Here is a 17,882-nt window from a genome sequence, read left to right as displayed (position 1 = left end):
CAATCAAATGCCTAAGGAAACAACACAAATTGTGCTCGCAGGCTTGGTGGAGGATGCCGCGTGATAAAACACATGCATGCTTCGACGCAGCTAATGTGAGCGATGCAGTAGTGTCACATGTGAAGGTCGGCGCAGCTCCCATGCGAACGAGGAATTTCAGCGTCTTGAGGACGAAAACGAGCACACGACGAACTCTACAAAGGAGTCTCACTGCCTCCATCTTTCCCACTCGCGCTTTTTCCTCTTCTTTCCTTTCTCTCACTTCGACCAAAACCCTTTGCAAATCTCCTCCATATGCACCAATTCGCAGTTCTTTTCTTTGCGCCTCTTTTCAGCTATTTCCTGCATCTTCCTTTGCATCAACGTTATCCAAGAAAGCCCCTCTTGCCACATCTTCCGTATTTATTCGCCTTTCTTCAGATCTAAACGTCTTTCTTCTCTCTCTCCTCTCCTTTGCTTTGCCTTGCTTTGCTTTCCTTTTTTGCAGACCCGTGAGGTGAGGTCTGTTACTGGACTCTCTCCTCCCCTTGATTTGCGCGCCAGACGTCACCCCGCACGGCCCGCCTTGGTGCTCTGGGTGCTCGTGTTTTCGCTTGTTTCCTCATCTTCCTCTTCCGACCTCCCTTCACGTCCGCGATGGCCGCCGCCACGGCCACGGCGCCGCCGACGCTGCACGTGGTGCCGCGCGTGGACAGCGCGACCATCTACAAGGACAAGTCCCGCCTGCGCCGGTGCGCGCCGTTGTCCTTCGCGGCTGCGGTGGAGGAGGTGCAGGTGATGGTGCCGATGCCTGCCGGTCGCGGGCCGCAGAGCGCGTTTGATCGGGACTCCATCCAGGTGGAGTTCGGCGCTGCGTACGACGGCAAGGTTGTGCTGGCGGGCGTGCTTGTGGACGAGGTGGACAAGGCGTGCCTGCGCAGCGACGGGACGGTGGACGTGGACGCTGCCCGGCGCCTGGGCAGAGCCGGCGTGGTGAGCGTGAGCGACTCCGACGCGGACGACGTTGCGGCTGCGAAGTCGTCGGCGGAGGCGCGCCGCGAGGTGGAGGTGCAGCTGGCGAGCGTGCGGCTGAAGCTGCGGCTGAACGAGATCGCGCTGGACGAGGCGACGGCTGCGCGCGACTTCAGCGTGGACGTGGCGAAGCGCGCGGTGGACTGCGAGGGCGGTGCGGCGCTGGCGACGGCGGGCGTGATGTTCGACGCGGAGATGTGGGCGGCGCACGTGGACGCGGTGGAGGCTGCGAAGCGCGACTTCGCGCGCCGGCGGCGGGAGCTGCAGCACGAGCGCGAGGCCCTCGAGAAGGAGGTGACGGTGCTGGAGAGCAAGCTGCCGTCTCGCTCTGTGCACGACTGGGAGCGCAGCGGCGCGGAGGACAGCACGACGGTTGTGGTGGCGGTGCTGACGCTGAAGGTGCTGGCGGCTGTCCCTGCGTCGCCGGAGGCGGTGGTGTACGTGTCGTACATGGTGCAGCGTGGTGCGTGGGACGCGGTATACGAGGCGCACCTCGACACTGCGACGAACGAGGTGGTGCTGTACTACAACGCGGAGGTGCGGATGAGCGACGGCGAGGACCTGCACGAGGTGGCGCTGACGCTCTCGTCCGCCGCCCCGCGCCGCAACGCTGCGCTGCCGCCGACGATGACAATTTGGCGCTGCGGCGTCGTGCAGCCTCCACCGCCTGAGGAACCCGCTGACGAAGCCTGCTGCTATGCGATGATGGAAGCTGACTCTGCGCCTCGGGGATTGATGCTGATGGCTGCGCCTGCGCCGATGATGCGTCGGATGGATGCCGCGGTGGAGCAGGTGGGCACCGGCGGCGTGGTGAACTTCGCCATCCCGACGCCGCAGACGGTGCTGGCGAACGGGAAGACGACGCGTGTGCCGCTGACGGAGCTGCGGATGCCGGCGAAGATCAGCTACGTGAGCGTGCCGGAGAAGCTGCCGGCCGCCTTCACGCACGCGAAGATCCGGAACACGAGCGACTTCCTGCTGCTGACGGGCGACGTTGCCGTGTTCCTGGACGGCAACTACGTGACGCGGTCGCGCCTCGGCGCGGAGTGTGCGTCGGGCGGGATGGTGGAGCTGGACTTCGGCGTGGACCGCGCCGTGGAGGTGAAGCGTGTGCTGCTGCGGCAGGCGAACCGCAAGGTGCAGAGCTCGTACCTGAAGGGGACGAAGAACAACGTGAAGACGTACGCGTACAAGATCACGATCCGCAACAAGAAGCGCGCGAGCGGCGACGACAAGGGCGCGGTGAAGGTGAAGCTGATCGAGCACATGCCGGTGAGCAGCGAGGAGCAGCTGCGTGTGCGTCTCGTGTCGCCGTCGAAGCCGCAGGAGGAGGTGTACATCTACGACGACGCGGCGGACAGACAGGAGCAGCTGCAGCGGAAGGCGCGTGCGCTGGAGAACGACGGCGTTGTGGAGATGGAGCGCGAGGTGCGGGCGGGCGAAAGCGTGGACGTGCTGTTCTCCTTCGAGGTGGAGTCGCCGAGCACGGCGACGGTGTACGGGCTGTGAGCGTGCAACATCATTTTTCTTTCATTGTGTTCTGCCTTGTTTCCCCGTTCAGTGAGTGTGCTGTTTTGCGTGTTGCTAACCTTTTTTTCCCCCGTCGTCGGCGCTTCTCTGTTCTGAAGCGCTTGATCTGTCGGCTGTGCCGAAAAGCGGCCACAAGGTCGCAAGCTAGGTGGCCGAAAGAACTTACGTCGTACTGCTGTACAACTTGGGCCGAAAACCCCTTTTTGTTTCCTTTCCTGAGGTCCTTTGCTGACTTTATCGTATGTTGGGTTTCATGCTGACAGCCGTTGTCGTCCATATCGACTTTTTGTATTTTTGCAGAGCCTTGACATCTTCTTGCTCTGTTGTTTCTCCCCGCCTTGCACGCGTTCAAGGAGCCGGGTTTTTTTTGTCTTTTGTCTTCTCCCCGTAATGCTGCGGCGTCGACCCTCACCGTTGACCGAGTGCGCACTGTCCCTTATCCTGTTTGCCGTTGCACCCGGTTCTGTTGGCTCTCTTCACGTTGCACGCCACTTCCTTTTAGAAAACCCGACCTGAAACCGTGAGTGGGACATGCAGAAAGAAAAGGAAAACTGCCAAAATACCCCGCTAACAGGTGCACGGTTGTGCTTACCTGCCTGGGACTCCAGAGCCCTTCGAAGGGTCTGCACAACGTCAACAGCTAAAAGACGCCAATCTTATGAACAGGAAAGCCATGGAGCAGCTGCTATACATATATATATATATATATATATTTGTGTGTCGCTTGATGGATGCACCGCTTTGTGGACGCATTCTGGAAGGTTGGAATGTGACACCCTCGACGATGAGCGCAACAGACCGTCCTATTGAGAAAAGCAACGGGCCACCAAAATAGCCTGCATCGCTGAGTGTGTATGGCTGATATTGCTGTTTCTGTTTCCTCAGCTCATGTGTCCATCCATCGTTGCTGATATCTGCGCTCATCGGTTCTCTCCCACTCATCATTGCTGCTATTATGATTATTGTTATTATTCTGCCGCGCCTCGACTCTCTACATGACGTGTGAGCACTATAGAAGTTCTTCGCTAAGGATCACATCGTTCTTATTGTTTTGCGCCTTTCTTCCGCACCCTCGCACGAATGCCGTTGGCCTCGGAGTGGACGGAGGAGAAGAACGCGTGCATTGACTGGTCCATTCCATCGGAGGTGTTGGGCAACGGCTTCACGTTTCTTCAGCTCCTCGCCGTTCACCCTCGTCTGCGCGAGCACTACGCGAAGGCGGAGCGGCGGGAGAAGCGGGCAGCGGCGACGGCCATCTTCCTCCGCGGAAGCGACACAGAAAAAACAGCTCTGTTAAATGAATGGCGGGCGCAACAGCTTCTCACGCCGCGAGAACAGCGGTGGTGTCGCTTTTGCGGAGCGAGCGGCCACACCCGCCTGCGGTGCCCGAAGCGTCGCCGCGAGGCGTCCGACGAGGGCCACGCCGGCGAAGAGTCAGCTGAGAAAGTGGTGCCCCCACAGAAAGGGGCTGAGACTTCCACCTCTGCTTTGGTGTTCCCGGCAGCCGCAGACGTCGCAGATTCCGCTGCGACACCGTCGGTGCTGAAGAAGTACTTGGAGCATCGTCAGCGTGTCGAGCGGCGTCGAATCATGGAAGAGAGGCAACGACCCCGCGCCGAGTTGACGGCCGTGCGGCGGGACAACGCTTCGAACGGCGCGACGGCCGCCCCTGCTGGTGCTAGTGCTGCCGCTGCCGCCGTCTTCGCTGCTGAGGACCGCCGCCGGGGGTTGGTGTGCCGCATCGACGAGGCGAGCAACATCGGCTTCATCACCGTCGCCGGCATGGGGGAGTTGAAGTTCTTTGTCGATCGCGTGGATGTCGGGGTGAAGATGGTCGCCGTCGGGGACGCCGTAGCCTTCAAGCTGGACGCCAGCCGCGATTACCCGATCGCGGTCGACGTGCGACACGAGCGCCCGGTGATCAGCCTGGACGACGTGCGTAAGTTTTTGCATCGCTGCCGGGCCGCGCGGCACCCTATAAAGGTGATGGCGACGCTGCTCATGCACGCTCACGAGTGGGTGGTGCTGCTGCTGTGGCTGCAGGCGATGCGCGAGCAGGACGTAAACTTCTACCTTGACGCCGTGCACACGCTGATCGAGCTGACCACTTTTGTCGGCAATCGCGAGCCGATCCACGAGCCGGTGCTAGAGGCATTCCTATCGTTGATGTGCACCACGACAGCGAATACGGCGAGCAGCGCGGCGGCCTCGCCGCTTTCCTCGTCTCCCGCCTCTCCGGCGCCGTCTGGTGCGTCGACCAACACCGAAAGTCAGCGTCTTCGCTTTTATCCGGACATGGTGCAGGATGCGTTAGAGATGAGCGCGGCGTCGCTGCGCTCGAGCACACCGACCCTGTCTGCGACGGCGTCGCCAGCGGCGCGGCTGGCTGAGGATCACTGGATGGAGGCGGCGCAGTACGTCATTCTTATGCAGTACTACGGATCGAGCCGTGATGACAGCGAAGGTGGTGCAGGGGGCAATGCAAGTGTCAATGCCTCCCCGCTTGCGGAGGAGCGAGAGGAGGCGGTCGTGCAGCTGCTGCAGACCGTCTTGGCGGAGCGCGCTGCCCGGGCTACGGTCGTGGCGGCGCGTCGGCTGAAGAGCATGCAGCGCCGTTTGGCGGAAGAGACGCGCCGCCTCGTCGCAGTGACGGAGCGGCCCCCCCGTAGCGCCGCGCTCCCTCTCATCCCCACCGCGGCGGAGCTGAGTGTCCCGCCGCCGGACCCGTCGTCGGTGTTTGCGGCGTCGAATTTGCCCGTCAACGGCGCCGTCACGTACGACTCGACGGACCGCTTTATTCGCGATCAGCGTGCGCTGCTGCGCGCCGACACCTTCGAGGCTGTCAGTCGCCTTCTGCCGGCGGTCTGCTACAGCTTACCGACCTACACACCGTCCGCGGAGACGTTGTCCGACGTGCAGCACGCCCGCGTGTACTCCCACGTGCGATGCGTAGGCAAAGTGCTGACACGTGACCGCGACTACAGCCACCCGAACAGCTACCTGCTCGAGGTGCACCCACACAGCGCGAAGGCAGACCTGCGAGCGCAGCTGCACCAAGGCACGACAGTGTGCATTTCCACCGGCTTAGACCCGACCCGCATGCAGAAAGACGAACTCTTCTGGGGCCTCGTCTCGTCGTGCGATGCGACGCTCATGAAGGCGGGTGTCATCGTCGTGTGTCCGTGCGAGGGCAGCGAGTCGTTTGAGCGGATGTGTGCGGCGTTGGTGCGCAACGCGGCGGCGGGCAGGTTGGACCGCTCCTTCTTGCTCGAGACGCCAATCTTTATGACCGGCTACGAGAGCATCATGCGCGCCTTGGAGGCTTTTTGCGGTTCGCTGGCGATGCCGCTGCCGCTCGTACGACAACTTGTCGGCCCACAGGCAGCGACTGCTGCTGCGGCGGCGAAGGCGGCTGCGGCCGATGCGTTGGCAGTCGGTGCGGTTGCATCGAGTGGTCATCAATCTGTGCAAGAGGAGAAGGGTGAAGGCCAACTTATGGAGTACATCCCGCCGCACTGCGCAGTGGCGTTTCACGAGATTGCGAATGAAATTCAATCGAGGTTTGCCCTGGACGAAGGCCAGGCAGCCGTCATGCGCCAACTGCCCGTTTCGAAGATGATTCTCGTGCAGGGTCCCCCGGGCACCGGCAAGTCTTTTATTGGCTGCCGTGTGGTGGAGGCCTATGTCCGCTACAAGCAGCTCGTCGCGTCGGGGGACATTCTGCAGAAGGTCAGCATCAACATGCTCCGCTCGATCCGCATGGACGAGCTGCTGCCGCGGGTCGGGCCGATGGTGGTCATCACCTACAAAAACCACGCGTTGGATGAATTTCTGCTCGATTTGTTAGACTCCGGGCTGTGGGAAGGCGATCGACCGCGTGTGGGTCAGCAGCTGGCGGCGAACACGGCTGGGCTGTCCTCGAACCCTGGCACCTTCCCCGGTGGGAAGCGCCTCGTCCGCATCGGTGGCCGCTCGCGGGAATCGGCCCTGGACGGCTACAACCTCGGCTCCCTCATGCACGGCAGCACCGACCGCGCAGCCATCAATAGCCTCAAGGAGCGGCTCTACGTACTAAACCAACGGCTGGAGCGGCTGACGAAGGAGATCCACTACCTCGAGAACGGGAAGGTGCCCCGCGTGTACTTTGAGCGGTGGCTGACGGCGGAGCAGCGAAAGCACATTACCTACGACGAGCGCGAGGCGTGGCTTGCCGGGGAGCGCTTTGTCGGGGTGCCGGACGGGCCGACGGATGCGGTGTCCGCTACGCATTACCAGGAGCTGCTGCAGACGCGCATGTCGGCGCTGCTGCACGGGCAGGAGACCGCAGCAACAGGGGCGGCGGCAGCAACGGCAGCTGCGACGACAGCGCCGCACCGATCCACGAATGCGGACGCTGCAGCGGCGGCGGAGACGGAGAAGGACGATGAGACGGCTGTGGACGCCGCACTGCAGGCCGATGAGGCAGCAGAACGGGAGAAGGAGGAGGACGTGTCCTTGAGCGTCTTTCAGGAGATGCGCCGCGAGGAGGAAAGACGGGAATTCAACAACGAACTCCACCGGACTTATCTCTCCTCGGAGGCGATTCGGCTGGCCAGCCACCCACCCAGTCGCCCCGCAGGGGTGCCGGAGGAGCTGCTCTCGCTGTGGAGCCTCCGCCCACGACTGCGGCACGAGTACTACGCCTACCTTATCGCCCGCACCATTTCCGCCAAGGCGCGTGATTGCCAGACGATTATGGAGACCATGAAGAGCGTCATCCGTGTGCGGCTGCACGCCACGGATGAATTAAAGCTGGCCCTTCTGCAGGGTGCGGATGTCGTGGGGCTGACGACCACTGGCTGCGCCATGAACCAGCACCTACTGCGGTCTCTGCGACCGAGCGTGCTGGTGGTGGAGGAGGCGGCCGAGGTGCTGGAGTCGCAGCTGCTGGCCTGCATGACGGACTCGCTGAAGCAGATCATCCTCATCGGCGATCACTTCCAGCTGCAGCCGAAGGTGGACACCTTCCAGTACGAGAAGGTCAACCACCTGAACCTCTCCCTCTTTGAGCGGCTGGCGCGCACGTGGCAGCCGATCCGGCTCACGGAGCAGCGTCGCATGCACCCCGACATCTCGCGGCTTATCCGCCCCTTCTACACCCCGCAGCCGCTGATCGATCACGCGTCGCTGCTGACGCGTCCCTTCCCTTCTGCCTCCCACACAGTGCGGCTGGACACGGTGCCTGGCCTGGCGCAGCGAGTCTTCTTCTGGCGTCACAACCACCCGGAGGAGGAGGCCCCCGGCAGCCGCAGTAAGGTGAACACGCGAGAGATCCGCATGGTCCAGCAGGTGGTGGCCCACCTCGCCTCGCAGGGTGTGCTGCAGAAGTCCATGACGGTCATCACGCCTTACTTGGGTCAGTGCCGCATGCTGCGCGGGGTGCTGCGCCTGCGCTCCCTCGCGGATGTGCGAGTCAGCACCGTGGACCTTTATCAGGGGGACGAGAACGACGTGGTGATCTTGTCGCTGGTGCGCACCGAGAAGCTGACGGACTTCATTCGCACGCGGAATCGTCTCATCGTGTCGTGCTCGCGGGCGCGCTTTGCGATGGTGATGGTTGGCAATGACAAGCTGCTGCGTCAGTGCTCGCATTGGCAGGCGGTGCTGGACCAGCTGCAGGCGGACAACCACATTGGGGAGAGTTTGCCCATCACGTTCCGCGAGCACCCGGCACAGGTGCAGTACCTGCGCGTGACAGAGAACGTGTCCGCCGCTGCCTTGGAGGAGGAGATGAACGCCGCAAGACGACCACCCGCCGTCTCCCGTCACAACATCAACGCGGCAGCCGCTGAAGGCGACGGTACCGATGGCGGTGACAACGAGGTAAATAGCGGTGAAGGCGACAGGGACGACGGCGCAGGCGGGGAGGCGGTGGTGGTCGACCAAGGCGGCGATGGGAGCAGCGGCACGGACGAAGAGGCGTAACGTTGGCTGACGAAGTTAACATGCGTTGGTGCGCACGCGCCTCTTTCCCCCATTCTCATCTTTCTCTGTTTACACTTAAATCCAGAGGGCTACAGAAAAGGAAAGAAAGAAAGGCAAAGAGGGGGAATGCTTGTGTTCGCAGATCTTTGCATATTTTAGTTGTTAAAAAATAAAAAGAGGATGCACACCCGTTTAAGTAAGACAACGATCAATTCTCTCGAGTGAGTCATTCCAGGAAGGAGCGACGGTAGATTCTGTCACTTCCAGCTTTCTGTTTCCCCCCTCCCGTCCCTATTTCTGCGTTGGCAGCGCATTCCGGCAAGGAAAGGAAAACAAGAGAGGTAAAGCTCATATCCCCTTGTAGATTCGTGCGTCGCTCCGACGGAGGTGCGCTGACGTGTTTCTATTGTTGTTATTGACCTCTTTACTCTCAGCCAAGGTTGAGGCGCATGTACTTTCTCGAATCTCCTCAAAACCAACTTTATGTATATATATATATTTGCTGCTGCTGCTGCTCTCTCTCTCTCTCTTTCTCTCTACCGTTTTTCTGTTATCCGCGTTCTTCTCAACGGCCAGTGCTACTGCTTCGTATCCTTTTCTTCATCACTTCGGCTCAACTCTCTTGGCAGCTGTTCGTTTCGTCTCCCCTTCTCCTTTAATGCGTGCATTCCGCATTGGTGTCTTCGTTTCCAGATCGTTTTTCCTTTCTCCTTCGCGGAGCAGCTGAAGAGCTAAAGAAGTTTATCTCTTCCTGTGCGCTGCGCTTCTTCAGAGGTCGTCTTCCCTCGCTCTCTCATGTCTCCCTGTCGATATCTGACTTTTTCTTTTTCTTCTGTGAAGTAGAGTTATCGTTCGCACATTTCTCTCTGGTGCCTGCCTTTCTTGTCCATCGTGCCGTCTTTTTCTCAAAAGACTCCGCGTGCTGGGCAACGCTGCTTTCGTGTCTCTCCTTTGATTTCGCTTCTTCCTTTCATCCGTTGTGACTGGGATTCCAGTGTCGTCGTTCAACGCGAGCACCGCCGCTCGTTCCTGCATTTGGCTCCTCTGTGCTCCCTCTATCTCTGAAGGGTTCGCGCTTGGGAAGAGCGAGGAATCCTTATTAATACTATTTGGACAGCTATATTCCGCAATACGCGTGCGTGCACGACACAGCGCGTCGAAGCAATGTTATCCCAACTCCTGTGGGCGTGGGACTTCTTCCTCTTCATACTCCGTGGCACCTTCGTCGCGCTTGCGGACTTCTGGGTCATGTACGTCCGCGCCGGCCGTGTTTGGCTCGGCAAGCGGAACCAGCCCTCCTCCCTCGTGCGGGGCGACCTGGTCATGCAACTCGCCGCCTCCTCTCCCCATCACAGCACCGCCAATGAGAAGAACATCTTTCTGCAGCTGAACAGCACCTTCATCGATCGGCGGCTGTGGATGGGGCTGGACGATCCTGGCACCGGTCCGTCAGCCATCGTGACCGGCATCTCCTACGGTGGCATCGGCTTCTACACAACGTTAAACCTGCTGCTGAGTGGCGTGAATGTGCACGGCGTTGCACGCACGGCGCGGCAGGCGGAGCGGGCGCGGCAGCTACTGACGGATGCCGTGGATCGGCAGATCATGCTGCACAAGGAGTGGAGTGGCCGGGTGGGCCGTTTCCTCGTCCACGTGTGCAACATGAGTGACACCACAGCTGTGCTGAACTTCAGCCAGGTCCTCGCGACCGACTCGGCGCTGCGCATCATCGTGTGCAACGCAGGGCCGATGTGCACCCCACCGAAGCTGTCGCGGCAAGGGCTAGAGGAGCAATTTGCGACGCACCACGTCGGGCACAGCTTGTTGATGCTGCGGCTGCTGCAGGTCCGGATGGAGCGTTTGCACTCCCGCTCGATGGCCGTGTCTGCGGCGCCGCCGCTGCGCATGGTAATTCTCGCCTCCGCCGCTGCGGCCACTGGTAACCCGACGGCCCAAACCACCTTTCACGAGTGGGGCAGTGTGGCAGAGCTAGAGCAGCACCTAAGTCGCTTCAGGAGCTACGGAAATGCGAAGATGTGCGTGCTGCTCTTCGCCTTTGCGTTGGCGCGCTTTGTTCATCAGCAGCGGCTGCTCTCGCCGTCGTGCACCGTGAACGTTCTCCACCCTGGACCGATTCGCAGTCGCGTCATCCCGAACAGTCAGCTGCCGTGGCGGTGGCTGCTGGACGGCGAGGCGGCCGGATTGCTTCGCATGACGCCTGTTATTGCCTCCATGTTCGTCACCGATCTCGCCTTGTCTGAGCGCTACGAGCGTGTCAGCGGACACTTCTTCCGCATGGGCGAGGACCAGACGCTGCGCTACCGCGACATGGTGCTGGAGGCGCGCCATCGAAGGGGGGTTTTCACGAACTCGACGCTGTTTCCTGGCATCCCCGGCCCTGCAGTTTCTCTATCACTGGCAAAGCAGCAGTGGATGTGGATCACCACGATGAACTACTTCGCCTCCAAAGACCTCGTGGACACGCGAATGTTCTCGCTGCTGTAGAGGAGGAGGGGAGCATCGCAGCGCAAATCCAAAAAAAGAAGAACTTGAAACGGAGTGATGTAGTTGATCCGCCGATGTTGCATTTCGCTGACACCGCGTCTCCACTCTTTCTTTGCGTTCTGTGTTGATGTGCGCGCACAGCGAAGTCGTAGGAAACTGCCTCAAACATTACAAAAGTGCTAAACGAGAACAACGCGGTTCGGTATCTTGTGACTTGCCTTTCGACGCACCTTATAATTCTTCCTATTTGAGTGGTCTCGCATTTTCCGTGGCAGGCAAGGAGGAAGGAGACTTACTGACGTTTCCCGTTGTCGTTAAGGAAACGCGCCTCTCTGTTTTCTTGTGGTGAGCGCTTCGCTTCTCGAAAAGATGATGTCGGCTGCTGTCGCTTTCTTCTTCTCGGACAGTCTCGCCGCTTTTCTGTCTCTTCTTACTTATTTGAAATCAATTCTTCGTATTGATGTGTGTGTTTGTATGTATATATATATGGTGCTTCGCTCCTTGTAAGATGCAGGCTTCTGCCGGTGCTGCACCTTCTCTTCTTTCTCTTTTCGTTAGTGTCCTCATTTGATAAAGAGAGAAACAAAGAAGCTACGCAGGCCATGGCCCTTCCCTCACTGCAAAGCACCATGGTGCCGGAAAGAGGGTCCATCTCCCTCTCTTCCACCCAGTCACCACAGCCGCTGCCGCCGCCGCCGCAGCAGCAGCAGAAGAATTCTGTGCAACTTTCTGCCTTTTCACCCCTGAGTGGGATGCTGCACCTGCCGATCCTCACTGCCACGTCGTTGCGGCCCGCAAAGCGAAGTAGCACCTCCCACTCCACACAGCAGACAAGCCACGACGACAGCGGCGAGCAGCGGCAGCAGCAGCAACATCCGCTGCTTCATCAACTGCTCTCCGACGCCACCACCTTTGCAACACGGCAGGCACCACTTGCGAAGGACTTGGAAGCAGGACCTCCTTGGCTTCTTCCGACGCTGGACGACGCGGTGGATGAGGTGGGCGGTGCGGATAAAATGGAGTCGTTGCTGCGACAACTGCGCAGCCTTTCTCCCCAACACGCACAACAATGGCAACTGGAAGAGGCCGGAAGCAACACCGCCTTCTCGTCCCAGATCCGAGACGCCGTGCGGCAATGCGTGCGGCATGCGTTGAACTTATCGGACGATGCGGTTCACGTGCGCGCTGTGCAGGACGACCCGTCGTTGCTCCAGGTGCAAATACCTTTGCCAGTGTCAGCAGCGATCAAGAAGGAGAAAGCGGTGCCAGGGCGTCCTTGCCTTGTCCTGCGCATGCACCGCCAGAGGGGCGTCCTGTCTCTGCACATCATCCACTTGCGCTTTCAAGCCCCAGATGAAGGCATTGCACCACGTGCCACTCGACGGCGACTCCCTCAGTCGCCGTTGTTGAAGCGGAAAGGCAGCCAAAGTGCCGCTACCGCAGCGGACGACCACGCATTGATTCCACCTTTACTAGAAGCTGCGATGCCCTGCAACAATGCGTGTGCAGAGAAGCCGGCATCGTCATTGCGGCTCCCCGACAGCGGACTTGGCGGCTTCCAGCTGGGCGCTGCGCTCTGTCGTCCATCGGGCGCGCTCGACAAGCCAAAGGCGGTCCTGACAGACAAATTGAGAGTTGCTCCGTCGCGCACCCCATCGGCTTCCGCGGCGAGACGCACTGGCGTTTCCCGGTTAGCAAAAGGCAGTCGAAGTTCACGCAAACGGCACGGTTCGGCCCGGCGATTGCAGACGGAAAGCGACGCAGTTGAGTTCGACCCCCTGCGTCCAGAGGAGACGACGCCCTTCAACGCCCAGCACCGCCCGCTGACCTTCAACGCTGCTATTGCGTTTTCGTAGCCGACTTCACATTACGTGTGTTGGCAAGGCAAACCCAGCAAATGGTGGTTGATGTTTTTCTGTACTTCGTCATGTACTAGCTTTCCTCCCTTGTTCTGCGAAAAAACTTCTTCGCTCGTCGCTTGAAGTTCGCCGTATGGCTTACGCATCAATTGTTTTTGTTTACCTTCGTTTTTGTTTTCTCTCCCTCCTTTCCTCCGTTCGCTGATGTCTTCCTCTTCTAAGCACTAACCGTCTGCGTGATGAGTCTTTGTTTGTCGTTTTCTCAAAAGTACCTTTTTTCCTCTTCTTATTCTATCTTCCTCGTTGACACTCCCATTAAATCGCGTAACAAGGCGAATTGCGCTCGCCGCTACATGTATCAAACACGGTGCGAGGCCGGCAGTGGTTCTGTACGACTACGGTCTGTTTAAAAAAGAAAAAGAAGAAAAAAAGATGGTCAGTAATTTTTTTTATGGAAAAATACGCTTCTTCTGTTGTGATCATAGATTGAAGGCTGACTCTCGACCTTCCTTTCTTTTTTTCGATGTTCGCAGCAGGCTGAGAGAGTCAAACGCCGAAGCATTGTAGCGAGGACAGCTTATCTTTTCTCTCTCGTAGCTACGAATGAAAGCGTTTTGATGATGGTCGTAATTTTCGCTTCTCTTTACACTTCTCTTTGTGCTCTCCATGCACGTACGACTCCACGAAACGGACGGACGTGCCTATCGCCCTTTGTTTTTTTGTTTTCACTGAAAGCGGCTCTTTCGATTGACATTTGAGAAGTTCAGCTGCGTTGTGACGACTCATAATCCAGCTTTCCCCTTCAACGTTTGGCGGACGTCTGGCTGTTGTACTTCTTGTTTTTTGCCGGATCTACTCCGTCGCGTTCTCAAAACAACAACGACAAAAGGAAAGAAACGAGACGATGTCTTCGACCAATGTGTTGCAGCTGCTGCAGCTCGCCTACCACGGCGGCAAGGAGGAGCGCACCCGCGCCACGGCCGAGTTAGAGGCGGTCATGCAGAACCCAACTGCTGCCCCCGCCTGTGTTCTCGTGCTGCTCCGTGCTGGCGTTGACCCGTCGCTCCCGGCCGAGCAAAGCCTCTCCGCGCTGCTCTACGCCAAAAACGCGTTGCTGCACACCATCGGCGACGACGTCGTGATCAACACCCCAAACTTCCTCACCGATATGGAGACGGTGGTGTTCACGGGCATGTTTACTGTGGCCGAGACGCATCGACGCGTCCTGCGGGCGTGCATCATGACGCTCATTAGTGGGTTCGAGTGGAACTACCTGAGCGACTTGATGCCGTGTATTGAGCGCGACGTGAGCAACGTGCCGCTGGAGACGTCCCTCGCTGCCCTGGAGCTGCTCTATACGTACGTGAAGCGGTTCAAAACACCGGGCCTCGTGCCGATGCCGTTGAAGCTGGAGGTATGTGCGGTGCTGATCCGCAAGCTCCCCGAGTACACCGCGTACACGGACATGCGTGTGTTTCGTCTTGTGTTTAAACTGTCGGAGTGCGTCGCAGAGACGGGCCTGCAGCTGACGAACAGCAAAGACATGAACGCCACGGCTCTGGACGGGCTCTTCCAACTCATGCTGGCCTTTCCCCAGCAGCACTACGAAGCCGCCCACGCCGCCGGTGGCAGGGCATATCTCGAGTACGTGAAGTGTATGAAGCGCATAGCCATGGTGACCTACTCCGTCATGAACGACGCCACCCGCCGCAAGAAGCCCGCACCGGTCGCGCGGCATTTCCTGAAGATGCACGGCGCTGCCTTTCTCGCCACCTGGCGGCAGTGGCTGCAGTTCTGTGTCTCCGCGGCGGACCGCCACACGCACCAGAAGAGCGAGATGTTTGCCATCCGCTACGTGAAGCTGTGCACTCTGGATGAGACCCTCTACACCAAGCAGCTCCGTCCACAGGCGATGGAAATTGTGGAGCAGCTCCTCTTTCCCTATCTCTGCTTTAACGAGGAAGACGAGGAGGTCTTCGCCGATGACGGCGACCTCGCGGATTACGTGCAGTACATGATGGAGGAGGGCTTCGGCAACGCGGAGCTGTCCACCCGGCAGGCCGCCTCGAACACAATCCTCGCTCTCCTCGGCACCAAGAAGAAGTTCCACGACACCACGGCGCTGCTGCAGGCGCTGGTCGGCGTCCTCACGCACGGCTTCGAGACCGCCGACGTCACGACCGCGGCCGGCAACGCGCTGCTCTTCGGTTTCCTTCATCTGCTGTCGATCCTGCGCAAGTTCTTAAAGGAGGTGCCGGAAATTTGGCAGGGGCAGATGGCGCAGGTGCTCATGCGGTACGTGGCGCCGTGCCTGCAGCCCACCATCCCCTCCGTCGGCGTGCGCTGCAAGGCGGTGGTCGTCTGCCAGCGGTACAGCAAGGTGCCAATGCCGACAGAGAGCGACTTCGCCTCCTTTATGCAGATGATGTGCGGTGTCGTCCAAGACCGCGAGGTGCGAGTGCGACTGGCCGGCATTGACGCGATGTGCACGCTGTTGGAGATGAAGCGGGCCCGCCCTTACCTCGGTCCCATCCTCGTCCCCCTCGTGGAGGAGTGTCTGTGCTTTCTGAGCAAGGTGCAGACGACGTTCGTGCCGGCGGTCATTCTGCACCTCGCCACCCACTTCGCGCCGGAGCTGACCCCCGTCATGGGCAAGCTGGGCCACACCTTGGTGCAGCACCTGCTCGCGACGATGCACGACATGGATCAGCAAGAGGCGAGCGACGGCGCCGCGTTGGGGGATGAGGCGGCGGCGGTGGACCTCAGCCAGTACGAGCAGGCCGCCTTCAGTGCGGATGCCTTGTTGGATGCCATCTTCACCGTCGTGACCAGCTGCGGTGAGAACGAGGCGGCATTTCTCGAGATGCGGCCGGATGTGCTCCGCCTCGTGCGTCACGTGCTGGAGCAGCCCGACAACTTCGACATGATGGAGAAGACGCTCTCCATCTTTCTGCACGTGGTGTATTTCTCCAAGCCGATCCCGCAGGAGTGCTGGGATCTGCTGCCGCTGCTTTTTCGCCTCGTGGAGTCGGGCATCGGGGTCGACTTCTTCGTCTCCATTGAGGAGGTGCTAGACAACGTCGTGTCGGGTGCGCCGGTCGAGTTTCTCAGCAACACTGCGTTGATGAACGCGACGTACGCCATGTGCGAGAAGATGCTGATTGGGGGTGTCGCATGCATGCCGGAGTGTCAGATGGCACCGGCGCAGCTCATCGAGGCGATGCTGCACACGGCGAAGTCCATCACGGCGCCACCGGGCCTCTTCCACCCTTACCTGCCCAAGTTTGTCGGTCTCCTCCTGCAGTCACTGCTGAACCCGGACATCCAAAGCGGTGATGTGCGCATTCGCATCTGGGTTATTGCGGCCTTGATGGACTGCTTCTACTACGATGCCGCCGCCACCTTCGGTGTGATGCTGCAGGCGAACGCCTATCCGAGCTTCTTCGATGGACTGCTGTACTTCTTTCGCGGTTGCTGGCAAGACGGCCCGAGTGCGGAGTCCGCCGCCAGCGGTAGCGGCAGCACCACCGCCGCCGCTGCTGTCGGCCGGAAGAAGAAGACGAAGAAGGATGACTCGGGCGAGGCGCTGGAGAACTTATCGCTGCTGACCCGCAAGGTGCTCATTCTCGGGCTGTCCTCCCTCCTCGCGTACGCTACAGACCCGAGCGTGCCAGCCGCCTCCGCACCGCCACAGCAGCAGCAGCAGCGGGAGGCGTTTCTCGCGTCGTACCAGGCCCCCCTCACCCGTGTGATTCAGTACTGCATCTTCACGAATGAGGCGACGTACGGTCCCCGCTGCACCGTGTCGGAGGCACACCTGCAGCGAATCGTGGCGGGCGTCGAGGACGAAATTGAAGATTACGAAGTCAGCGACGAGGCGGTATTAGGCGTAGACGGCGGCGACGATACCATCGAGGCCTATCAAGACTTGTCAGGGGAGGAAGACGGTGCGGACGATGGTGCCGGGGTGAGCGCGGAGGTGGCGGCGGCGCGCGCCGAGCTCGACCTCGATGAAGGTGACGACTACGAGAGCCCCATCGACGACATCAACGAGGTGGAATTCTTTTTAAGTTGGGTGCGCATACTTCCGCAGCTGCCGCCGTCGGTGCAGGCGCAGGCGCAGGCGGTACTGCGGCCGGAGGGTGACTACGTCCGCGCCTCGCACACCGCCGCGCGATACAGGGAGCTGAGCAAGGCGCTCGAGGTCGCCATGAGGGACGACTTTCACGCGCGCACGGAGGCGTTGCACGCGGCGTGAAGCTTTCGGGCGGTGAAACGGAAGAGCACTGCTGAGTTGTTGGTGCGCACAAGAAGTCTTCTTTTTTTCCCCCTGTTGTTGTGATGGATTCTTTTTGGTAACTCTCCCTCGAGAGGGAGGCTCGAATAAACGTGTACAGTCCTAAGCGCAAGTGAAAATTAATGTTTGATGTGCTTGCATAATGCTTATAAAGGTGGTAATTCTGAATGCCCAAAAGTGCCACCACAACCACAGCGAGGGTTTTACCAAAAAAAAAAGGCAAGTGCGTGGGAGAGAGCAGAATGCGTGTCTGACGTGTTTCTCGTCCTCGATTTGCATTGCTGGACGCACCCCGCTTCTTTACAGTTGAACTCGCTATCTTCGTGTTCTTCTCCCCACAGCACACACACGAAGAAAAAGGACTAATTGGCAGCGCTCGCGACAATCCAAAAAAGATGGGGCGCGATGGAAGCACTCTCTTTCAGTCGGCGCTTTGATTGCTAAGTTCGCTGAAAGCCGTTTTGTTCTTGAAGTATCATCAGCAGGAGGCTCTGGTCGACTGCAATCCTTCGCCTCTCTCTTTCTCAACCCTTCGTTCTACACCTCTTGTTTTCCCTCATCATGCGATGTTCGTCTGCTGGTGGGTTGCCTTCTATCATCTAACGCATTACAGAGGTATTGATCCTTCCTTCGCGTAGTACTCCCACCGGTGTGCCGTTAGCAGTTTTAGAGAACACCTCTGTCCACTCCCCCCCCCCCCGACCTACTCTACACTA

At 59.5% G+C, this 17,882-nt stretch overlaps 5 protein-coding genes across 6 annotated transcripts; all 5 read left to right on the top strand.

The window, feature by feature from the left end:
- Positions 1-309: 309 nt before the first annotated feature.
- Positions 310-2,520, top strand: ABB37_04801 (putative mitochondrial hypothetical protein; the record flags this gene model as incomplete). The annotated part of the gene is made up of 1 exon (XM_015802600.1): positions 310-2,520. Exon 1 carries the CDS (start codon positions 637-639, stop codon positions 2,518-2,520), a length of 1,884 nt encoding a protein of 627 aa, XP_015659044.1. The 5' UTR covers positions 310-636.
- A 1,101-nt stretch (positions 2,521-3,621) lies between these two features.
- Positions 3,622-8,505, top strand: ABB37_04800 (hypothetical protein; the record flags this gene model as incomplete). The annotated part of the gene is made up of 1 exon (XM_015802599.1): positions 3,622-8,505. The coding sequence occupies one exon, from the start codon at positions 3,622-3,624 to the stop codon at positions 8,503-8,505; it is 4,884 nt and encodes a 1,627-aa protein (XP_015659043.1).
- Positions 8,506-9,080: 575 nt separating this feature from the next.
- Positions 9,081-11,010, top strand: ABB37_04799 (hypothetical protein; the record flags this gene model as incomplete). The annotated part of the gene is made up of 1 exon (XM_015802598.1): positions 9,081-11,010. The coding sequence occupies exon 1, from the start codon at positions 9,670-9,672 to the stop codon at positions 11,008-11,010; it is 1,341 nt and encodes a 446-aa protein (XP_015659042.1). The 5' UTR covers positions 9,081-9,669.
- Positions 11,011-11,416: 406 nt separating this feature from the next.
- ABB37_04798 (hypothetical protein) lies at positions 11,417-12,866 on the top strand (the record flags this gene model as incomplete). Of its 2 annotated transcripts, none has more annotated exons than XM_015802597.1 (1): positions 11,417-12,866. In XM_015802597.1, exon 1 carries the CDS (start codon positions 11,640-11,642, stop codon positions 12,864-12,866), a length of 1,227 nt encoding a protein of 408 aa, XP_015659041.1. In that variant the 5' UTR covers positions 11,417-11,639. The 2 variants fall into 2 exon arrangements, with proteins under 2 accessions (XP_015659041.1, XP_015659040.1); XM_015802596.1 differs by having other exon boundaries at positions 11,518-12,866.
- Positions 12,867-13,603: 737 nt separating this feature from the next.
- Positions 13,604-17,127, top strand: ABB37_04797 (hypothetical protein; the record flags this gene model as incomplete). The annotated part of the gene is made up of 1 exon (XM_015802595.1): positions 13,604-17,127. The coding sequence occupies exon 1, from the start codon at positions 13,774-13,776 to the stop codon at positions 17,125-17,127; it is 3,354 nt and encodes a 1,117-aa protein (XP_015659039.1). The 5' UTR covers positions 13,604-13,773.
- Positions 17,128-17,882: the final 755 nt, after the last annotated feature.

This window comes from Leptomonas pyrrhocoris (assembly GCF_001293395.1).
Source record: "Leptomonas pyrrhocoris isolate H10 chromosome Unknown, whole genome shotgun sequence".
Taxonomy (NCBI): Eukaryota; Euglenozoa; class Kinetoplastea; order Trypanosomatida; family Trypanosomatidae; genus Leptomonas; species Leptomonas pyrrhocoris.
The sequence above is the reverse complement of the archived record's forward strand: the minus strand, read 5'-3'. Positions and strand labels throughout refer to the sequence as shown.